Here is a 21,144-nt window from a genome sequence, read left to right as displayed (position 1 = left end):
TCTACAGGCAAATCGTTAGCAAAATATGGGTAGTTTGGTTGGTAAAATAAGAATAAATTTTTCATTTATCAGGGTTGGTAAAGTACCAAAAATATTTTCCAAAAAATATCTGTATCAAAAATTCACTTATAATAAAATCTTAGTGTATGGAATGCTTGATTTTCTAAATTTTTCAATTCCTTGAATTAATTTTCAGCTTTATTCAAATTTGATTCTTACAAATAACTAGTGTGTAAAATATTAATATAATAAGATTCAATATTATTATTTTTTTGATTTTAGCAAAAATAGGGTCGGTCGGGCCCGTAGAACAACAAATTAAATTGGTCTCGCCTTATTACAGATAATTTACATTTGATTTTACAACTATTGTTCCTGGATATCTTTTGGGGGAAATCAAAGTTAATCTTACAATTTTTTGTACTGATTTATACTATTTTTGTTAAAATGTTCTCATCTCTAAAAAGAATTCTTATTGGTTATAATGTTTTCTTTTAGGCACCATCATCATTTAAAATATCTATAAAAATGAGTCAATTTAAAAGAGTTTTTATTGGAAGACCAATTATAAAGGAAGCTGTGGACATTATCAAAAATGCAGGGTAAGAGTATGAGTTCATGCTATACAATATTTTTGACTATTGCTGTTTGGATGAAAGTAACAGTACTTTACTCAATAAGGTTTCATTTTTAAGAATCGAAAGGTATGATTTTATAATGCTATTTTTTTTCTTTTCTGAATTTGTCACTAATACTTTTAGAAAACTTGCATCGTCTTTAAAATTGTTCTAAAAAATCTTTAAATCTTTCAACTTTCAGCTTCGAAGTGGATATGTGGGAAGAACGTTTGATACTTCCTACAGAAGATGAAATGTGTGAGAGATCAAAAGGTGTTCATGGTCTATACACCCTTGGTCCACAGAAGGTTACCAAGAAAATTTTAGATGCCGCAGGTATCATCATTAAAAATTTTTTTCAAATATTGAGGCTGACATCTTTGAAGATGTGGTAAATACCAATCTTTAAAGTCTTAATCGACCTTTGATAACAACAACATTTACATTATTCAAGGTCTACTGTTCTACATGATTTTTGAAGATGTAGTACAATCAAGCATGCACAATTTGACCCTTGATTCTGTTTTTTTAACCAGATTTTCTCTTATCATAACCTTTTCAGGAGACCAATTGAAAGTGGTCAGTGCAATGTCTGTTGGAGTGGATGCAATTGATTTGGTTGAATTGAAATCACGTGGTATTCGACTTGGACACACTCCTGGTGTCCTCACTGACGCTGTGGTATGAGCAAAATACTTATCTTTCCATTTTTTTTGACAAAGTATGGTTTTATGGTAGTTTGCTGGGTAGCTTAGATGGTAGAGTATCCAAGGGTTGTAGCTCAGCGTACTCAGCAAATGAGTAGCTTGGATTAGTAATCTAATCTAGGTGGTAAGTTACTGGAAGCTGAGAGTAGGTGTGGTGCTCCACCTCAGCATTCGACCTCCCAGCCAAATAGAAAATGGGATAGACTCCCTCACTTCAAGCTCTGCCGCCAGCAACTAGATGAATATACTTATTTATAGTAGGTAAGAAGTTACGAAAAAAATGATTAGTGCTAACATACTTTTGAGACTTGGTTGTAGAAATGATTAGAACATACAAAAAAGGAATTAATGAATATGAAAATTTGAGTGATAATGACTCTATTAAATGTTTTTATTTCTAGGCAGAATTAGCTGTTGGCTTACTTCTTTCAACGTCAAGAAGAATCATAGAACAAGCTCATGTTGCCAAAAGGTATTTTTTCAAGAATCTTATACTTCCTATTGTTCCATTGTCCAGCTATCATTCACATGTAAAAAAATCGTGATTATTCATGCACGCTGGTTTTTTAAAGTTCAATTTTTGTTAATAATGTTATTCCGGACCATTCCTATTATAAATAAAAAGAGCAATCTAGTGAATATCTCTCCATTTCAGTGGTCATTGGAGCACGTGGGATCCCTTTGGTGATTTGGGTTGTGGATTGAGAAACTCAACTGTTGGTATTGTTGGTCTTGGACGTATTGGTATGGAAGATTTACATTCAACTGCTAATTCACCACTTTATAGCTCTACAGAAGCCTATCTTTACTATGATAGTTTAGTCAAGATTTTACATTCAACTGCTAATTAACCACTTTATAACTCTACAGAAGCCTATCTTTACTATGATAGTTTAGTCAAGATTTTACATTCAACTGCTAATTAACCACTTTATAGCTCTACAGAAGCCTATCTTTACTATGATAGTTTAGTCAAGATTTTACATTCAACTGCTAATTAACCACTTTATAACTCTACAGAAGCCTATCTTTACTATGATAGTTTAGTCAAGATTTTACATTCAACTGCTAATTAACCACTTTATAACTCTACAGAAGCCTATCTTTACTATGATAGTTTAGTCAAGATTTTACATTCAACTGCTAATTAACCACTTTATAGCTCTACAGAAGCCTATCTTTACTATGATAGTTTAGTCAAGATTTTACATTCAACTGCTAATTAACCACTTTATAACTCTACAGAAGCCTATCTTTACTATGATAGTTTAGTCAAGATTTTACATTCAACTGCTAATTAACCACTTTATAACTCTACAGAAGCCTATCTTTACTATGATAGTTTAGTCAAGATTTTACATTCACCTGCTAATTAACCACTTTATAACTCTTCAGAAGCCTATCTTTTACTATGATAGTTTGATCAAGATTTTACATTCACCTGCTAATTAACCACTTTATAACTCTACAGAAGCCTATCTTTACTATGATAGTTTAGTCAAGATTTTACATTCACCTGTTAATTAACCACTTTATAACTCTTCAGAAGCCTATCTTTACTATGATAGTTTAGTCAAGATTTTACATTCACCTGTTAATTAACCACTTTATAACTCTTCAGAAGCCTATCTTTACTATGATAGTTTAGTCAAGATTTTACATTCAACTGCTAATTAACCACTTTATAACTCTACAGAAGCCTATCTTTACTATGATAGTTTAGTCAAGATTTTACATTCACCTGCTAATTAACCACTTTATAACTCTACAGAAGCCTATCTTTTACTATGATAGTTTAGTCGAGATTTACATTCACCTGCTAATTAACCACTTTATAACTCTACAGAAGCCTATCTTTTACTATGATAGTTTAGTCGAGATTTTACATTCAACTGCTAATTAACCACTTTATAACTCTACAGAAGCCTATCTTTTACTATGATAGTTTAGTCAAGATTTACATTCACCTGCTAATTAACCACTTTATAACTCTACAGAAGCCTATCTTTACTATGATAGTTTAGTCAAGATTTTACATTCAACTGCTATAACAGCTTCTTACTTACTTGCACTTGCATCATCCGTTAGGTGAAACGTTGGACAAATATCTTTCCTCCATCATTCTCTGTCGATTGCATTGCTGTTAACAACTTTTTAGCTTCATTATAAGTAAGTAAGTAAGTCTGCGACCGCAGTCGGAGGCGACCCGAAGGCTCCTCTTTCGATAGCTATCTACCCGAAGGTAGGGGAGGGCGCCACTCTTTCTCCCTGGATTTCTCCACTTACCCTTGATCCTTCTCTTAATTGCTGAGCATCAAGCAGAGAGGCATCAAGTACCATTTTGGGAATCTTTGGTATGACCCGGCTGGGGGTTGAACCCACAACCTTGCGAACCGTAGCCGGATGCTCTACCACTGTACTACGGTCGCTACGGACGCTTCATTATATATTATGTTATATATTAGAGTAAAGTGAGCAAAGATCTCCAAGTTATGTGAAAAATTACCATTTTCAATAACAACAATAATATTAGATGCTGGTATTTGTTTCAATATTTTAATCATAATTTTCACGTTATACTCATAGGATCGGCAGTAGCAAGGAGGTTGGTGCCATTTGGTGTTTCCAAAATTGTTTATAATTCAAGAAGTGAAAAGCCAGAAGGTATTACTACTAAATAATTCAAAATTACTTGCAAGTACGTTACTTTCCCCAATACAGAACTAAATCATTATATGAAATTATTGAATATTTCCCCGCTATAAGGAGAAATATTAGTTAAAAAGGCATTTCTCCGATCCTTGGCTACTTACGCCCTTTTTGCGCCCTTAATAACGCCCACGCCTCTCCCGATCGATTTGTGCAGCGAGGCATTTGTGCAGCGAGGCGGAACTCTGGTCTATAGTGTAAATACTTTAGTCAGGATTAATCAATCGGCAGGTACAAAATGCATAAAACATAATGCATAATGCATAATAATATTGTGTAATTTACAGAACGATGTTATATTTTCTGAAACTCTCCTATGTAGAGGCTAAAACCGCGAAAACCTCTTTAGAAGAGTTTCTTTAAGTAAACATTCCAATCAGAGGGATTTCCTCAGACATGATATTTACTTTTCGAATCCGAACGAAAGGGAAAACATTCGAATCATAGCAACAAAGGGTTTTCCGTCAGCATAAATAATAAGAAGAAGATGTAACAGATCAGGTCAGAAAGGTTTCCCCCTTCCTCTTTCTCAAAAAAGGTAAACACAGAAACATTCAAATGTAAAAAGATTCGAATTCTATTTTCTTTGATCTAGCTTTTGCATGAAGCTCTTTAATTTATATTGGCTTATCTAACAAAAAGCATTCACATGGTAAAACCCGTTGAAATTTATTAGCAATTGTTCGAAAAGATCTCTGAGAAAACCCAAAAAGAACTTGCTTTAAAATTTACGTTTTCGAGTCAGAAAAGTAATATACGGGGAAGATATTTTCGTGTTTTTTTCTACACTGTACTACGTTCTGTAAAATATAACTATGAAAATCAAAATGGCGACAAGCATTTTCAGTGGATCAAGGATTTTCTTCATCATCCAAAATTCAAATTTACAGCTTTCTACCCTTTATTTTCTGGTAGAAAATGGTATATTTGTTTTGTTGAAAGTATTATCTTTCAAATTCTCCTTATTATAGCTTCTAAAATTGACATTTTTCAAATATTATGCATTATGCATTATGCAATATGCATTATGTTTTATGCATTTTGGACCTGCCGATTAATCAATCTGCGATTTTTATTGAGAAAATTTAAATTCACCATGTGGTGCATGTTCTGGACTGTTTTGGTTGTCAACTCGACTGAATTGGAAACTTTCTCTCTGCTTATTTTTCAGACAGTCAGACAGCTTTAAAAGTGACTTTCAGGGATCTTTTTCCTAGGATTTTTGAAGTTTTTGGATGCAATATTCTTTATTTTTTTTATTTTTTTTCTCCTAAAAGTACCATACAGTGTGCTGGTGATTAAGGAAGCATTGATCACCAAGTGAGTAAACAACAGTGCTTGGTCACAAAAGAGGTACACGGCAAAAATATAAACCTTGTCTGCTTGAGCAGATTGATTTACTTTCTCGACAAAGAGGTCGATAAAACAAACCTTGTCTACTTGAGCAGATTGATTTACATTCTCGACGAAGAGGTCGATAAAACAAACCTTGTCTGTTTGTTGAGCAGATTGATTATTCTCAACTTCAGTTGAGTTAGAATCTGAGAATGTGTGTGTCTGTGTCTGTGTGTATGTCCCAAAACTTTGGGGCAGCCTGGAGACTTCAAAAATTGTTCGATTTGGCTGAAATTTGGCACACTTGTTCCTTGGGTGAATATCTGGGGGCGTTTTTTTCATTTTTCAAAAATTTTGATTTTTGGGGCCTGGGGGCAAGTTTTTCGCAAAAACGAGGCTAAAACTTTGGGGCAGCCTGGAGACTTCAAAAATTGTTCGATTTGGCTGAAACTTTGCACACTTGTTCCTTGGGTGAATATCTTGGGGTCCTTTTTGCATTTTTCAATAATTTTGATTTTTGGGGCCTGGGAACGAGTTTTTTGCCAAAACGAGGCTAAAGCTTTTGAGCAGTCTACAGGCCTCCAAAATGATTGGATTTGGTTGAAATTTGGCACACTTGTTCATTGGGTGAATATCTGGGGTCTACAATTGGGCCTATGAATGATTTGAAGCCACTGAAGTTGAGCCCAGTGCGTTGCGCACGTTCGACTATTTACACTCTCGACAAAGAAGTCGATAGAAAAACTATTGTTCGATATTTCGCACACGGCAAAAATATAAACCTTGTCTGCTTGAGCAGATTGATTTACATTCTCGACAAAGAAGTCGATAGAAAAACTTTTGTCCGATATTTCAAGTTGACATATATTCTTGACAAAGAGGTCGATAGAATAAAGCATCTCCTCTTTTGTGGATTAGATTGGTGTCAAGAGATTCATATATCAACAAACTTCCCCCCTCAGCGACGAACGTACTTTTTGAATGGCCCCTTAAAGAAGTCATTGCCAAAAAAATGACAAAACGGTCACAATGCAATTCCTTGACCTTTGCCTTTATGATTCCAATAAAAACTGCTGATTTGGCCTATCCCATTTGTGCTGGTTTCCTTGATTTTTAACAAACTTAGCTTCACTGTTCTTTTGTTATACATTTTTTAATATACATTATTATACATTTCAGTTCGGTAAATTGCATAGATCCGCAACGCTGCGAAATTCTGCATCTTTAGCGTTGTGATATTCCGCAACGCTGCGAAATTCCGCAGCTTTATCGCTGCATAATTTCGCAGCCCTAGCCTATGGACCAAAACCGGCATCGCAGGGCCTGGACCGGGGTCCCAAAATAATGTGCATTTTGAAGAACAACTCAAAAGGAAACTTCGTTCAATCATAGAGGTATAAAGAAAAACAGGAGTTGAATGTGTCGGTAATTGGTCGTTAAAGTCTTTTGATTTCTTTTATAAAATGTATCAAAAGAAATTCTAAGCTCGCCCGATGAAATAAGACTTTTTAGTAGAACTCAAGTTTGCTATGAACATTCTAATAATCAATATTGAAGATTCTCGCCTTTTAATATACGAAAATTAGATAAAAATTCGTCCACGAAGCAAGTTTATGTTCCATTTCGCTATCCGTTCAATTTTGTTTTGAAAAGATATTTTCTCAAGCCAGAAAATGAAAAGTTCTTTATAAGCACACACGATTTCAGACTCAATCTGTAGATAAAGTCGCTGGAGAATTTTGGAGGAAAGTATCAAGCAATAGAGTTCACCTTAAGGAAAACATTGATCGAAAGATCTTATCATTTGATGAAGGATTGCCAAGTTTACAGGCCTTTTTTTAGTCCAAATATATTCTTACACTGATGTCAGAAACAATGAATCTCGTCTCATCTAATTTCTAAAGCTTAAATGAGCCAATAGGATTTCACCTATGGATAAAAGAGCTCATTAAAAATGCACGATATATGAGATTATGAGCATGCATACATCGTAACTTTTTTAATCGTAGGGCGAGCTTGGTTACAATAGCATACTTCTCCTGTTTATACCTCCATGGTTCAATAAAGCGCTACTTTGTTCAAGAAAGCAAGTTTTTGCCTGATTTTGCATGTGTTTAGAAGAAAATTGGTAGGCGCTCATAATCTTTAAAATCACAAGCTTCAATTGGAAGTGTTGCGTAAAATAGCAGCGCAACCCTGGGGAAACGCTGCGAAAAACCGCAATGTTGCGGAATATTGCAACGTTGCGGATCTATGCAATTTGCCGAACTGATTTTGTGCTTAATCTGAGGTTTACATTCAGTGTAATTTTTAAAACACATGACTACAATATGCAACGTTCCTCACTTTGACATTTTTCTTGTTATGAACCCTCATTACGCTCTTTTTTTATAAGAACCATGAAATTTGAGTTAAGCCTAGGCTTGTTCTTATTTTTTCTATTGTCTAGAATAATAGACCTATTGTTTCAGTCTAAGCCTGATTGTTCTTATAAAAAAAGAGTGTATGCTGTTAACCCTTTCAGTACCGAGCCCTTTTTTCTATTTTTTTAGCCTACAATTTTTTATAAGCGTATCGTAATGCCCGAAGTTTTTATCATCTTATCCTGGAGATGAGCTTACTTTTTTAAATACAGTAGAGTCTCCATAACTCGAACCTCTATTACTCGAACGTCTCCTTAACTCGAACAAATTCGTTGGCAGCATGAAAATTTCCTAATAAACTCTTATAAAAAAACCTCCATATATCGAATGTTCCCCTTTTTTGGCTCCATAACTCGAATTTTGTTTTCCTTTCCTGAACTTGAAAAATATAAGCAATCTGATTGGCTAAGAGACAAACCATATTTCTTTTTTGAAAATTTTGATTTTTGGGCCTGGGGTCGAAAATCTTAAACTGCTACAATCAGACCTTTAAATAATAAATAATTCGAAAGTTACTGAAGTCGAGCCCAGTGCGGTGCGCAAGCCTGGACGGCCTCAAGTTGAAACGTTTTTTTTTTTCGATCAGGCAGTCCATCTGCAAGTGTAAGGGGAAATATTTAGTCGCATTTGTGCGAATCTCGTTTTTATTTACCTTAAAGGAACTAATTATTGGGTGTCTACCGTAAAAGTTAGTTCTGCAGAATGCGCCAATTTATTACCCTTTCACCATGAAAATTATAAGTTCCGCCAAAATTATTTCCTGCAAAAATAAGTTCCCTTAAGGTAATTAAATTTAGGTGGTTTGATGATGATGATGATGTACTTAAAAAAGCTTACAAGATTATTATACGTTTTTGTTTGGAAAAAGCTAATCCTTTATCCTCTGTTTTTTTTCAGCTAAAGAATTCAATGCACAATATTGTAAGTTTCATCACAATTTATTATTAAATATTTGACACCTCTTTTGATTTCTAATATCAAAGATATTATAGGTAATAATAATAGTACCAGTCTTTTATACCTCCACCAAACATACACACGATATTTAGATATTTCGGTAAAACAAACTTAATTAGTATTAAGAAGTAAGAAAATTAAATGAAAGCTTCAATTTCGATTTGATTTTTTGAAGATATTTACTCGTACAAGGTGTTGGAAAAAAATCAATACAGTAAAACAACCTGATAATAATATGGAATCTTTACTAAGTGAAACTGCAATTTCTTTAAAAGGAAATTGATGTTTTTGATTTGGCTGTTTTGGTCTTCAGATCTGTTTGATCAATGATGAACTTGTTGACTTTGATTTTGAAGGGACCATACTCTCCAGTCAGTTGCCGAACTTCGATTTTGGTTTGAGGTGGAATAATTATTTCGTACGAGAAGGTTGTTTGCTTTTCGAACGTCTTTGTCTCAGTTTGCTGGAAGAGATGATGTAGATTTTGTTGAGACTTATTCTGTGCTTTTAGGGAAGTTAGAATTGCACAAGGTTTTATAGAACTTATAGAACAGTTAAAGACTGCGATAATCACCCTTTTTTCCCGATTTTACCATCTTGAAAGATGAAAATTCAGCGTACATAGAATGCAGAGGGGTCAGTCCCCAGCATTTTTCAGGGGGAAGCCGGGCTAAGATAGCCCCCGGCTAAATTTTACAAACGTAACCCCCACCTTCACAAAGCAAAATATTGAAGAAATTGTGCATGCAAATTCTCAATGAATTTATTTCGCCGCAGGCAAAAACTTTTTTAAGAGGGGTCAGAACATTCCCACAGCATAGATTCTTAACATAATTTAAAATATTTGTAACCTATCAGCTCTTCCTCCAGTTCTATTACTCAACACTCAACCACCCCTTAGCAAGCCAGCCACTTTTTAAAAAGTACAGCCCCCAATCAAGCAAAAATGGTTTAGCCCCCCCTAAGCTCATGGGGGGGGGAGTGCATTCTATGGTGTATTTTTTGTCTGTGTTTGATGTCAATTGTACAGCTTGAAAGAGGTAATTAAGTGCAATAAAGCAGGTTATTTTTTATTAAGCTTTTTACAATAGTAAACTGTACCTATCTTACCTTCCAAGAATGGGATATGGAACCTGATTTTGTGACGAAAGCTTTTTTGATCTCCATGGAAACTGATGTGGTGATACCGTTTTCTGTGGAAGTCGAATCAGTAATTCCTTCAGATACTGTCAACGTTTTCTTAGATGCTGCACTACTGTGGTTCTCCGTTGATAGGATAGTCCTATATATAAAATTTACCAAAATACTATGAATGATAGGGTTGAGATGCACCGAGAAATCATGATCGCGTTTGATCTCGGTTGTAAGATACTCCTACCTAATCAGCAAGTAAAAGTGGAAGGAATCTGAACATTAATAGGATGTTTCATAGACCATCTGCAGCTGATTTGACCAAGTAGAAAGGTCCTCTGAAGACTATGAGCATTTATTTTAAAGATTGATTTTGTTGTTTTGAAAGTCTTTAATTGTCCGAAAAGCTTTTTGAAATCCTACAGTTTTAACATTCTCTAGTGGATTGATACTCTTTCATTATCATGCTGAAAATGCTTCCAGACACTTAGACCAAAAGATGGGTGTCTTCTTCGTAAGACTCTGGTGATGTTTCTGGTATGCAAATATTGTATAACCAGAATATAATATTTTTTTATAAGCATTGCACTTATAAACATATCTAGCATCAGATATAGCAAAAATTTAAGCATATGCTACATTAGGTTACATTGCGCCTAAATTTCTCAACTTTCACTGTTTTTGACTGAAATTTTACGGATTTTCGGAATTTTGCTAAAATTTTGCTTAAGATATAACCATCCTTTAAGCATTTCTCTCGATCTAAGCATCATCTCCGAGCCATTATTTTGGATTTTTATATACTTATAGAAAAAACGTGGTATACGAAAATGAGTAAAAAATCTTACACATAGTAGTCTTTAGCATCCGGTGCTAATATTCTGAATCTTGACCATGAGTCACCATAAGATTCAATACGAACACTTCGCGTGTGGTGTGAATCGAAAAGGTAACCTGCAAATCTCACTGATTCGAAAATACAATTTTCCATTGCTTTGCTTGTACAACGAATCTTCCATTTTGCCCAGGCCTGTGATTTTGATAATAAAGGGAATTTCTCCTTGATAAAAGAAGCAATGACTGAGATTTTAAACCTCATCCTTGTTGCTTACTACATGTATTTATGATATGCACCATTGCAATGTCTTCTGACATTACACCACGGACCCAACAGCTGATTGGTTGTAAGTGACGTAAAGTCAGTTAATACGTCACTTTCAACCAATCAGCTGTTGGGTCCTTGGAAGACATTGCAATGATGCATATCATGAATACTTGGGGGGGCTAACGTGAAGTACGAGTTGATATTTGGATAAGGGAGGTGTATCAAAAGATAACGAAAAATCTTATTTTCTATTAGATATCTTTCGTATGATTATTTTGATATAAAAAACCTTGCAAAACTTAACTGATTTCTTATTTCGTTTTTCTCACAAACACAAGCTTCTTCTTGAACATTCTCTTAACATGGTGGCCACACTCCTGGAGACTCCTGGAATATCCTGGAATTGACGTTTTCTCCTGAAAAGTCTTGGGATTTCTTATATTTTTTTAAAATGTCCTAGGATGTCATGGTATAATCATAATCTCTGAATAATCTTTTTCATATCGACTGGAATTTTATGACCTAAAGTCCTGGAAAAAGTCAAAAATTGTCCTTGAAAGTCCTGGAATAATCAAAATCTCTGAATAATTTTTTTCATATCGACCTAAATAAAGTCCTGGAATTTGCAAAAAATGATTGTGTGGCCACCGTGTAAACATACAAGCTGAATAATTAAAAACCATGACACTCACTTTATTATCAGGATATGTGGTGTGGGAGGTGCCAACCCATCCAGAAGTATGTGCTTTAAGGTAGTGAAGGGGAAATCTCATTGCTTCCATTGTCACTATACCTCCTCCAATGCTTTTCACCTGTAACACATAATAATCTCTTTTTAGTCAGAATTGTAGAGGCGTATGAACTCAACTGAATAGCACCATACTTCATACACGTGACTCGTAGCGTCCCAGTGGGTTGGTTACCCCCTTGAGATTTTGAAAAATTCTGGTTGCCCCCCCCCCTAGATTTTTAAAGAAACCTCTTGCCCCCCCCCCCTTTTCGAAAAAAAAGCCTCAAAGTCCACAATTTCATGTGTTTTTGCCTAAAAATTGACATCTTTGGATTAAAATTGAGTCATTTCTCTGAAAGAGGCATGTTTTTGCCGCCTCCCCTTGATTTTCAGAAAGGTTTTTGTCCCTCCTTTTTTGAAAGGGGGAAGGACACTATGTGACTAACGTGTTAATCACTTAAAGCCTATAAAGTAAATGTGAACAAGCATAGTGACAAGGGGGGTCAAGGCCCAACCAAATAAATAAGTTCCAAGCACATGTTAAAACACCCGCCTGAAATCAATCAAGCATGTTCCACCACTAAATAAATCTAAATCTTTCAAATCATTAAAGGATTCAATAACGCCTGGTGTCTGGTATTAATCAGATTAAGATTGTGCACACTATTTGGTTCATTGAAAATGATTCAGTCAATGGTGGATGAATTTTGTCGTTCTTGAAAAGTTAGAACAAAGACACAGAAAAAATAAAAACCCACGACATCCCACCTGAAAAATATTGTCTCACTTATCCCTGCTCCCCCTGAAAACCAAAAAACGTCACCTAAAGAAACAAATAAACTAAGTCCCCTGCAAAGTGAGGGGGTGCACACTGTAGTAAGATTTTTGAGTATCATAAAATGCTTTAAAATTCATTTACATTTTGTCAATTAATCTGTTCAAACAGTTCAAAAAAATCAAAACAATCAAAAAGCAAGACACTCAAAAATGAGTTTAATAAAAAATACCTTGTATTGCGACCATTGTGTGTAGTATGTTTGACGTTCAGCTAATGCCGAAACATATGCAGGTTTACCAAGGAGTCTTGAGGACCTCAACCAGTAACCACGATATCTCAACGACTCGATGTGGACGATACGCTCGTCCAATTGAGAGCTGACATCTACGTTATATTTGATTGCTTCTGCTAATGAGATTCTGGGAAATGAGAAAATGATTATCTTAATCTTTCCAAAACAAGAATTCATTGGAGATAATGAAAATCTGCCAAGAATCGCTTCTATGTTGGTCATAGCACAAAAAGTATTCTGTGAAAATCTCCGAGCTAAGAACAGTTTCAATCGAAAGTTAGATTGTTCGAAATAATAAGACTTACAGAGTTAATGTACAAATAAGAAAATTTAAAATGGCCATCTCGATTAAATGCTTGACTCTTCTTTCGGGTCCTTCTTTATTCAAGAGTGATTTAGTGTGATTTCAAAGAACCCGATCTTCCTCTTTTATAAAGAGCTTTGTTGTAGGGTGTGGTGTCAAGTTCTTAGGTAAAAAAGTGTGTTTGGTCTATCAAGTGAAGCTGGCCAAACATAGCCAACGATGTATACATTGTCTCACAGCGATTACTGTTTCTGTAAATTCATGTGATGCAGAGTCATGGTTTTTGGTCGTGTTTTCAGACCCCAAGCCTAATTTTCACAATTCTCATTTCAAAACTGTAGAAGATTGTTAGTGTGAGGTTTAGGTACACATTCTTCGAGACGTCTTTTTCTTTTCTCTTCTTCAATGTTTGATCTGATGAAAAATGCTAATTTTATGTAATTAAATATTTCCCGTTTTCCAAAAGGGAAATATTTGTTAAAATGGGCTTTCTCCATCATAATAATTTTCAGTGTCAAAACGCCTTCCGTACGCCCTGACTGACGCCCATTTTAGCGCCCAAAGAAAGCATACTTTATAAGAATCAAATCAATATCTCTTGATTGAAGGCAATATGCCTTTCGGTAATTAATCGTTACAAAGTAAACAAAGGATGGCGAAAAAGATGAGCATATTTATTTTTATTATAAGCATCTACTTTATAAGAATCAAATCAATAACTCTTGATTGAAGGCAATATATCTTTCGGTAATTAGTTATTAGAAAGTAAACAAAGGATGGCGAAAAAGATAAGCATAATTATTTTTATTATAAGCATTTTCTTTATAAGAATCAAATCGATAACTCTTGATTGAAGGCAATATATCTTTCGGTAATTAGTTATTAGAAAGTAAACAAAGGATGCCGAAAAAGATGAGCATATTTATTTTTATTATAAGCATCTACTTTATAAGAATCAAATCAATAACTCTTGATTGAAGACAATATGCCTTTCGGTAATTAGTCCTTACAAAGTAAACAAAGGATGGCGAAAAAGATGAGCATATTTATTTTTATCATAAGCATCTACTTTATAAGAATCAAATCAATAACTCTTGATTGAAGGCAATATGCCTTTCGGTAATTAGTTCATACAAAGTAAACAAGGGATGGCAAAAAGGATGAGCATATTTATTTTTATTATAAGCATCTACTTTATAGGAATTAAATCAATAACTCTTGATTGAAGGCAATATAACTTTCGGTAATTAGTTATTAGAAAGTAAACAAAGGATGGCGAAAAAGATGAGCATATTTATTTTTATTATAAGCATTTTGTTCATAAGAATCAAATCAATAACTCTTGATTAAAGGCAATATATCTTTCGGTAATTAGTTATTAGAAAGTAAACAAAGGATGGCGAAAAAGATGAGCATATTTATTTTTATTATAAGCATTTTCTTTATAAGAATCAAATCAATAACTCTTGATTAAAGGCAATATATCTTTCGGTAATTAGTTATTAGAAAGTAAACAAAGGATGCCTAAAAAGATGAGCATATTTATCTTTATTATAAGCATTTTCTTTATAAGAATCAAATCAATAACTCTTGATTGAAGGCAATATATCTTTCGTTAATTAGTTCTTACAAAGTAAACAAAGTATGGCGAAAAAGATGAGTCTACTTTATAGGAATCACATAAATTTCAGAAATTTTGTCGTTTTCACTGTGATAACATGTGAGCGATAACTTCTCTTTTTGAGATGTGAGCGACCGTCTATCCCATGTCATCTCAAAAGTAAAGTTGAAACCAAGCTTTCTTCCTCCAACTTAAATTTTATTGATAAAACGAATTTAAAATCTACACATGCGTAATTTTGCTTACTTAGGGATATTTCGATAGGAAGCTCTGTGGGGCATTCTTAGCGACAACTACTTGCTAGTATATGTCAATAATGACCTTCATTTTTAAGGAAATATTTAGTCGCAATTTTGCAATTCTTGTTTACATTGTAAAAGCATAACGTCATAAGAGATAAAGTCATGCTTACTCATCAAATATTTTAGGAAAATCAAGAAATTTTAGATGATTAGGGTTCATACTAAATATTTGTGCAGAAGCTTTTTCAATTACTTTACTGCGCGGTTCACGTCAATCAGGGGCAGGCATCAAGTTTCGGTTTACTTGCTATTCGACAAAAATGTATTTATCAATGATGAAAAATAAAAGAAATTTTGAGAAGCTTTTAATTCAAAATGATTATCACTGAAAATTTTGACCTTAACTCTTTCAACCTGAACGACTTGTACGCTTGTTCAAAATAGACAAATATACTGCGAGTCCAAAACTTATACTCGTTGCTTCTGACTACTTGATTTTAAAGGGCCCTAAATCGAATGATTTTAGCAATTTTAAATTGCAGATAATATATTTTTTCCACTGCTACAGTTAAGAGGTCGTAGGTGGATCCAACCTGAAGTAATATTTTTTAAGATAAAAATGTAAATGTTTCCTAAAACGAATATAACGAGTTCATATTTTCCAGTATATGATTTTCATTCTTTGAATGTAATCCATTCTTCTCTTCTTTCTCACATGCAGTATCGTTTGACGAATTGCTGGCTGTATCAGATTTTGTCATCTGTTGTTGCTCAATGAATGATTCAAGCAAAGGTTTGTTATTTTGTCAGTTTTATTCCTAAAACACAACCCAACCCGGCCTTGACTTTCTCTGTTCTCAAAGTCTTCTTAGTCATATTATATCAAGTTTTAAAACAATTTCGATGAATTTTCAATCCTTCAATCTTTAGGCTAGCTGAAAATTAAAACGCAGGGAGTTTCATTCAGTCCTATTTTCCTTTAGATTAGCTGTCTAATACCGAATACTGAAATCTTTGATAAAATATTTAAATGGAATTATTTGGTTTACTATTAAAAAATTGAAAATTTGAGAATTCTAACCTTAGATTTTCTTGGAATTCCAACCCCAGATCCGCTCGGAATTCCACAGGGGATTTACAAACCATTTTTAGATTGGATTCCAATAGCATGGGTTGAAAAAAAGTCGCAACAGAGCATTGTACCTCCTTTTTTACTTGTGAAAGCCATTTTCTTAACTTATCATATATTTCTTCTTATCTTTTTTCACTTCTTTCAGAACTGTTCAACGAGTCTGCTTTTTCGAAGATGAAATCAAGCGCAATTCTGGTGAATATTGGACGAGGTGGCATGGTCGATCAAAACGCACTCGTCAAAGCTCTTCAAAATAATCAAATCAGGGTAGGTTTTTAATAGGCATAATTTCAACAAGTGTCTTTTGAAATGCACGCGGCTTTTTTTGTTTTAATCACGTGGTATAGGTCTTTTCTGATTTTGAAGACCCCATGGTCAGCCATGGGCTCGACTTTACTGCTGATCAGGTATGATAAGGTTTTTAAGACTTTTCTTGGTCTATTTATCAAGTGGATAGATGATGCAAAAGGCGCTGAAACATAAAACTTGCACTCCACCTCTAAAGATTGGCTTCAAGGCAAAGCTTTCAGTAGCTTTGAATTTCTCACCAACAGGGAAATTAATGATGTTTTCATAAGAAGGTCCAACTCTCAGCATGGATGTTTTCTTTTCCCTAAAGAAGTTAGAATGTGATAAAATTACACAAGAAAAGTAAATGCAGCTGTCCTTTTTCATTTATTATAATATTGTTATTATAAAAATAATTTGGATTAGAAAGGAACCCGATTTCTATTACATTGTTGTAATGCTCTATCTAGATTTTACGTCTATCGAAATTGATATTTTCAATAAAATGGGATTTCTTCATCATACTTTTCAGGAATGTTGTAGCTTAGTTGTACGGCAATGAATATTTAAATTTCCGTATATATCTGGTCTGGTACAGTTAACCAGTAGTCTATTCGTATAAATGATTTTCTGAAACCCTATTGACTGAATTGAAAATACTACTTATAGCTACTTGTTGATTTTGGATGTATTACTGACAGCTTTGGACAACCTTGCGAGTCACCAGTGTTTATGAATACATGATCCTTCTTTCCTACGAATCAAAGAAATGTATGAAAAATCTTTGGTATTATTTATCTGGTTATTGCCATCGATGTTATATAAATCTCTTATACACTGTGAGAGAGATACATTGGTTTTATTCAGCATATCCAATTGCCAACAAGGCAACACATTACATTGCCAGAACGCTGCCATCAACGAAAAGACTATGATGCAAGCGCACCGACAAGCAAAACGTCCTTATCATATGTGTAGCATCGATGTTAAGAACTCGAATCGAATCGTTGTAGACGTTATACTAGATCTAATCAATTTCGAACAAGTGGATTTTTCTGGTAAATGTCGTGGTCACAGCAACGAGAGTGTTATACTTCAACTATCAGAGATTTTGTTGTTCACCTATATCCCTTTTGAAATGACTCGGTTGATAAGTTCAATACTTCTTGTTAAGGGTGTCGATGTGACGATGGTTGCAGTCACAACACAACAAATGTATCCATTCTTGCTGCTGGAGAAAGACACATTCATTTATAGCTATGAAACCAGTTTCCAGATTGGTGTTCAGAAAAAGGCTGTACAGTATCTCAAAAATGAGTACAACATAAGCTACATGGCTGTTATCTATTTGAAAGAGAGCAACAAAGATGTTGAAACTGTTCGCAAACCTTGTGAAGAACGACCAGAGACTCCATTTTGTTTTTATGTGAACGCGGACAAAATTGATCATAGGGATTGTTTCAAGGAATTGTTTTTAGATATAAGTGATAATGAATCCATTAAAAGAACCATGGGGATTCTGGTAAAAGATCCACACCTCAGAGTACTCATGACTTACGGGTTTGGTTCTACAATCTTCAGATTTGAGCATCATCCTTTTGTTCATGGATATTCTAATTTATACAATGGAGATTTCTACATAACGTATTTTGAAAGGGTTTTAACAGATGTGACATCTTTAGACCACAATGGTAATTCCAGATGGAACCGCGCCATTATCAATATCCCAGGTGAACACTCCATAAATGAATTTCTAAGCTATGTGTACGATTTTAAGAATATGTTGGTCAAAAGCAGTTGGATGTTTTTAGCTTTGGAAAATTCTGGCGCTATCGATGAATTTGTGTTGAAATATGAAAATGTGCTGAAATTGATTCTCGAAGATTGGGAGTCTGGGGACAGATTAACGTTTGAAGACTGGAAACGAATTCCAGAGTTCATTCGTAGAAAGATTGCTTCAGAAATCAGTGAAAATCGACTGTTGGTTAAAAAATTCATCAAGTATTGGAAATTTTCAAATTACCTTTCTTTTATATCGTCAGAGGATCTGTTGAAGAGAAGAATCTACAGTCCAAAGAAAGCTCTGGAAGCCAAACCATATTGTAACATGACCATACCTGATTGTGGCAAAGGGTTTGAATTAAAACATTCAATTTATAAAGAGGACTTCTGGAACAATAGTTATGGTTGGCATTGCGCTAAATGCCCTCCGATGAGTTTCAAAAATGTTAAAGGGAATTCAAAATGTAAACCATGCAAGTATCCATATCGAACTGATGAAGCCAGGGCCGAATGTTTTGACCCTTACAAAGTTGTATATCTACAAATGTCGCATTCAACATTGATCACTTTGTTGATAGTATCTGGAATCAATACATTGTCCATTCTTGTTACGATGGTTTGCTTTTGGAAGCACCGACAAACTCCGATTGTTAAAAATGCTAACTTGAAAGTCACAATGTTACATCTTACATCACATCTGATGTTATCTATTGTTCCTGTCTTCTTTTTCCTTGGTAAACCTACCAGAGTTGGTTGCATGTTAAGACCTTTAGTGGTTGGCATCTGTTTTACTATGAATGTTTCTGTCAGCATTGGGAAATCACAGAAGTTGAATCTCATTTTCAAGTCGAAGACTCTGCATACAGAAAGTAAGAAGCGACTCATTGAAGGTGTCGAGTTTATCATCATATCATTTCTGGTGATTCTAGATGCCTTTATTTTCGCCATAACCTACATCAATCAATCCATTGAAGTCATTTTCACCATAGATAAAGAATCAACCACCAAGGAAATGACTTGCAATAACAATGGAGATATCATCGTCCATTTGACTTTTGTTTTGTTTCTGGTTCTTGCCAACGGTATCCTAGCTATCCGCACACGAAAATTACCATCACATTTCAAAGAAACAACTCATGTTATTTACTCCTCGTTCACTTCAACCGTGGTACTTGTAGCTCTGGTGGTTATTTATTTCTTACAAAAGAAGGAGATGACCAAATCAATAGTTTTAGCCTGCAGTATTTCGATATTGAACTCAATCCACTTTGTGTTGATCTACTCTTATAAAATGTATGTCATGATTTTCAAACCTGATTTGAACACAAATAAGGCTTTCAATGAGAAACGAAAGAAAAAGTTTGATGCCAGATTCGAATCCAACTGAATCAAATAGATTAAACGTGGATTGGAATATTATGTGTTTTCCACTCATGCCTGCATCTATTGAAAACTTTGTACCTGGTGTATATAACTTATTTATATTTGACAGACTTTTAGTGAGAATGAAGTAAAAAATGCCAGCTCCATCGTGACTACCTTAAGGGGCGGAAAACAGTTATTCAGAGGGAATTAAATTTGGTGGATGGCTTGAAAGACTAAATTTGGCGAAAACTTAATTTTGCGGATATGGTATTTTTGGCAAAAAATGCTATTAAATAAGAAAAAATGCCTCGCACTATACACTTTTCGGGAATGAAAACAATAATCTAACTTTGGCGGGAATTTAATTTGACGGTTAGCAGAAAAAATTATTTTTGGCCAAATCTGCCAAATTTTCTTTCCGACAAAACTTTTTCCCTTTAGGTATTTATAATTAGACTTTGTATTGATTTAGTAATTAAAGAAAGGAGATAATCATCAAACTTGATCTTATTTTAGTTTCTTCAAATATCAAACGTCCAAAAAATAAAACTATCCATAAAGTTTCGCTGATAAAATGTTCTACTATCCTAGAATGATTTATATCTGTTTAACGGACGAGGACTTACGGCCGATTATGTTTTTGAAACATGAAAACAATGCACAATCATGAATTACGTTGTTGATTAAGCTAAGATCTAAAGAACATAAGCATCGGTTGATTGTGTTTTCATTTCAATTAGCTAATTCACTTTCGCAAACTTATAAATATGAAGACCGGAATCTCCATGGTAATTTGCCGGCCTTTTTATAACCCTGGGTCTGTGATACAGGGGTGTCTTTGTCTAAAATTTGAATTGATTTCTTTTTAGGGTGCAGGATTGGATGTGACAACACCTGAACCACTCCCCAAAGAACATCCACTCTATCAATTTCCTAACGTTTGTAAGTCCGCTCTTAAAGATTTTTTATTCAATCTCCATTTCTGTCTCACTCATGGAGAATGCCTATCAAGGTTAGCCTATCCCTAATTTGTTTTGTTTTTTTTGGTCACGTGAGAACTTCATGACGAATTTTATCGACAAAAACTTTATTTTTGAAAATAAATTGTCAATGCCCCTTTTTATTTCTTTCGCAGGTATCCTTCCACACATTGGCAGCGCTGAAATTCAAACACGTACCGATATGGCCACCATGGCCGCACGGAATTTAGTTGCTGCGTTGACCGGAGAGAAAATGCCGGCAGAATATCCTTTATGAGTAGGAGCTCTTGAATATGGGTTGAGTATGCTTGTGCAATGATTTGGGAATTTCAATTCGAGCATTTTGACTTTTGTCAAGTTATTGTTCAGTTTATTGTTAGAGGCCCTGATGTTTTGGACAATGGTATACATATTGTTTGTGTTGATTTTTTGTTGGAAATATTATATTTTACACATGCAGAAAAAATGAAATTTATATTAGGCTTTTTATCAAAACTAAAACAATGAAGATTTTTAAAATGTTTTTTGATAGTTTTTCTAGAGAAATTTAAAGTACTTTTTTACATAGAAATATAGAATATTATCAAATTAAGCAGATACAAAGGTATACCTTTCTTGACATGACAAGGGAAAATGAATCGAAGCC

The 21,144-nt window shown here is 34.3% G+C and overlaps 2 protein-coding genes across 2 annotated transcripts; one reads left to right on the top strand and one right to left on the bottom strand.

The window, feature by feature from the left end:
* Nucleotides 1–498: 498 nt before the first annotated feature.
* LOC136811135 (glyoxylate reductase/hydroxypyruvate reductase-like) lies at nucleotides 499–21,090 on the top strand. The gene is made up of 11 exons (XM_067067749.1): nucleotides 499–602; nucleotides 820–953; nucleotides 1,180–1,298; nucleotides 1,726–1,796; nucleotides 1,980–2,068; nucleotides 3,911–3,988; nucleotides 8,689–8,712; nucleotides 15,673–15,744; nucleotides 16,229–16,350; nucleotides 20,388–20,460; nucleotides 20,654–21,090. Exons 1-11 carry the CDS (start codon nucleotides 529–531, stop codon nucleotides 20,773–20,775), a joined length of 978 nt encoding a protein of 325 aa, XP_066923850.1. The 5' UTR covers nucleotides 499–528; the 3' UTR covers nucleotides 20,776–21,090.
* Nucleotides 9,017–13,171, bottom strand: LOC136811143 (uncharacterized). The gene is made up of 6 exons (XM_067067759.1): nucleotides 13,090–13,171; nucleotides 12,722–12,911; nucleotides 11,677–11,796; nucleotides 10,728–10,909; nucleotides 9,859–10,030; nucleotides 9,017–9,211 (listed from the first exon to the last, which is right to left on the bottom strand). The coding sequence occupies exons 1-6, from the start codon at nucleotides 13,125–13,127 to the stop codon at nucleotides 9,017–9,019; spliced, it is 897 nt and encodes a 298-aa protein (XP_066923860.1). The 5' UTR covers nucleotides 13,128–13,171.
* Nucleotides 21,091–21,144: the final 54 nt, after the last annotated feature.

Source organism: Clytia hemisphaerica, unplaced genomic scaffold (assembly GCF_902728285.1).
Source record: "Clytia hemisphaerica strain Z4C2 unplaced genomic scaffold, Clytia hemisphaerica genome assembly, whole genome shotgun sequence".
Classification (NCBI taxonomy): Eukaryota; Metazoa; Cnidaria; class Hydrozoa; order Leptothecata; family Clytiidae; genus Clytia; species Clytia hemisphaerica.
Note: the sequence above shows the minus strand (reverse complement) of the source record. Positions and strands in the feature narration are given on the sequence as shown.

Bases quoted from the DNA above. Each gene is read 5' to 3' on its own strand.
- LOC136811135 (XM_067067749.1), top strand. From the start codon at position 529: ATGAGTCAATTTAAAAGAGTTTTTATTGGAAGACCAATTATAAAGGAA. The intron at 603-819 runs GTAAGAGTATGA...TTCAACTTTCAG, and splicing joins GACATTATCAAAAATGCAGG to CTTCGAAGTGGATATGTGGG. The intron at 15,745-16,228 runs GTTTGTTATTTT...CACTTCTTTCAG, and splicing joins AATGAATGATTCAAGCAAAG to AACTGTTCAACGAGTCTGCT.
- LOC136811143 (XM_067067759.1), bottom strand. From the start codon at position 13,127: ATGGCCATTTTAAATTTTCTTATTTGTACATTAACTCT. The intron at 11,797-12,721 runs GTATTTTTTATT...TATGTGTTACAG, and splicing joins CACAATGGTCGCAATACAAG to GTGAAAAGCATTGGAGGAGG. The intron at 10,910-11,676 runs GTGAGTGTCATG...TCAAAATCACAG, and splicing joins CCACATATCCTGATAATAAA to GCCTGGGCAAAATGGAAGAT.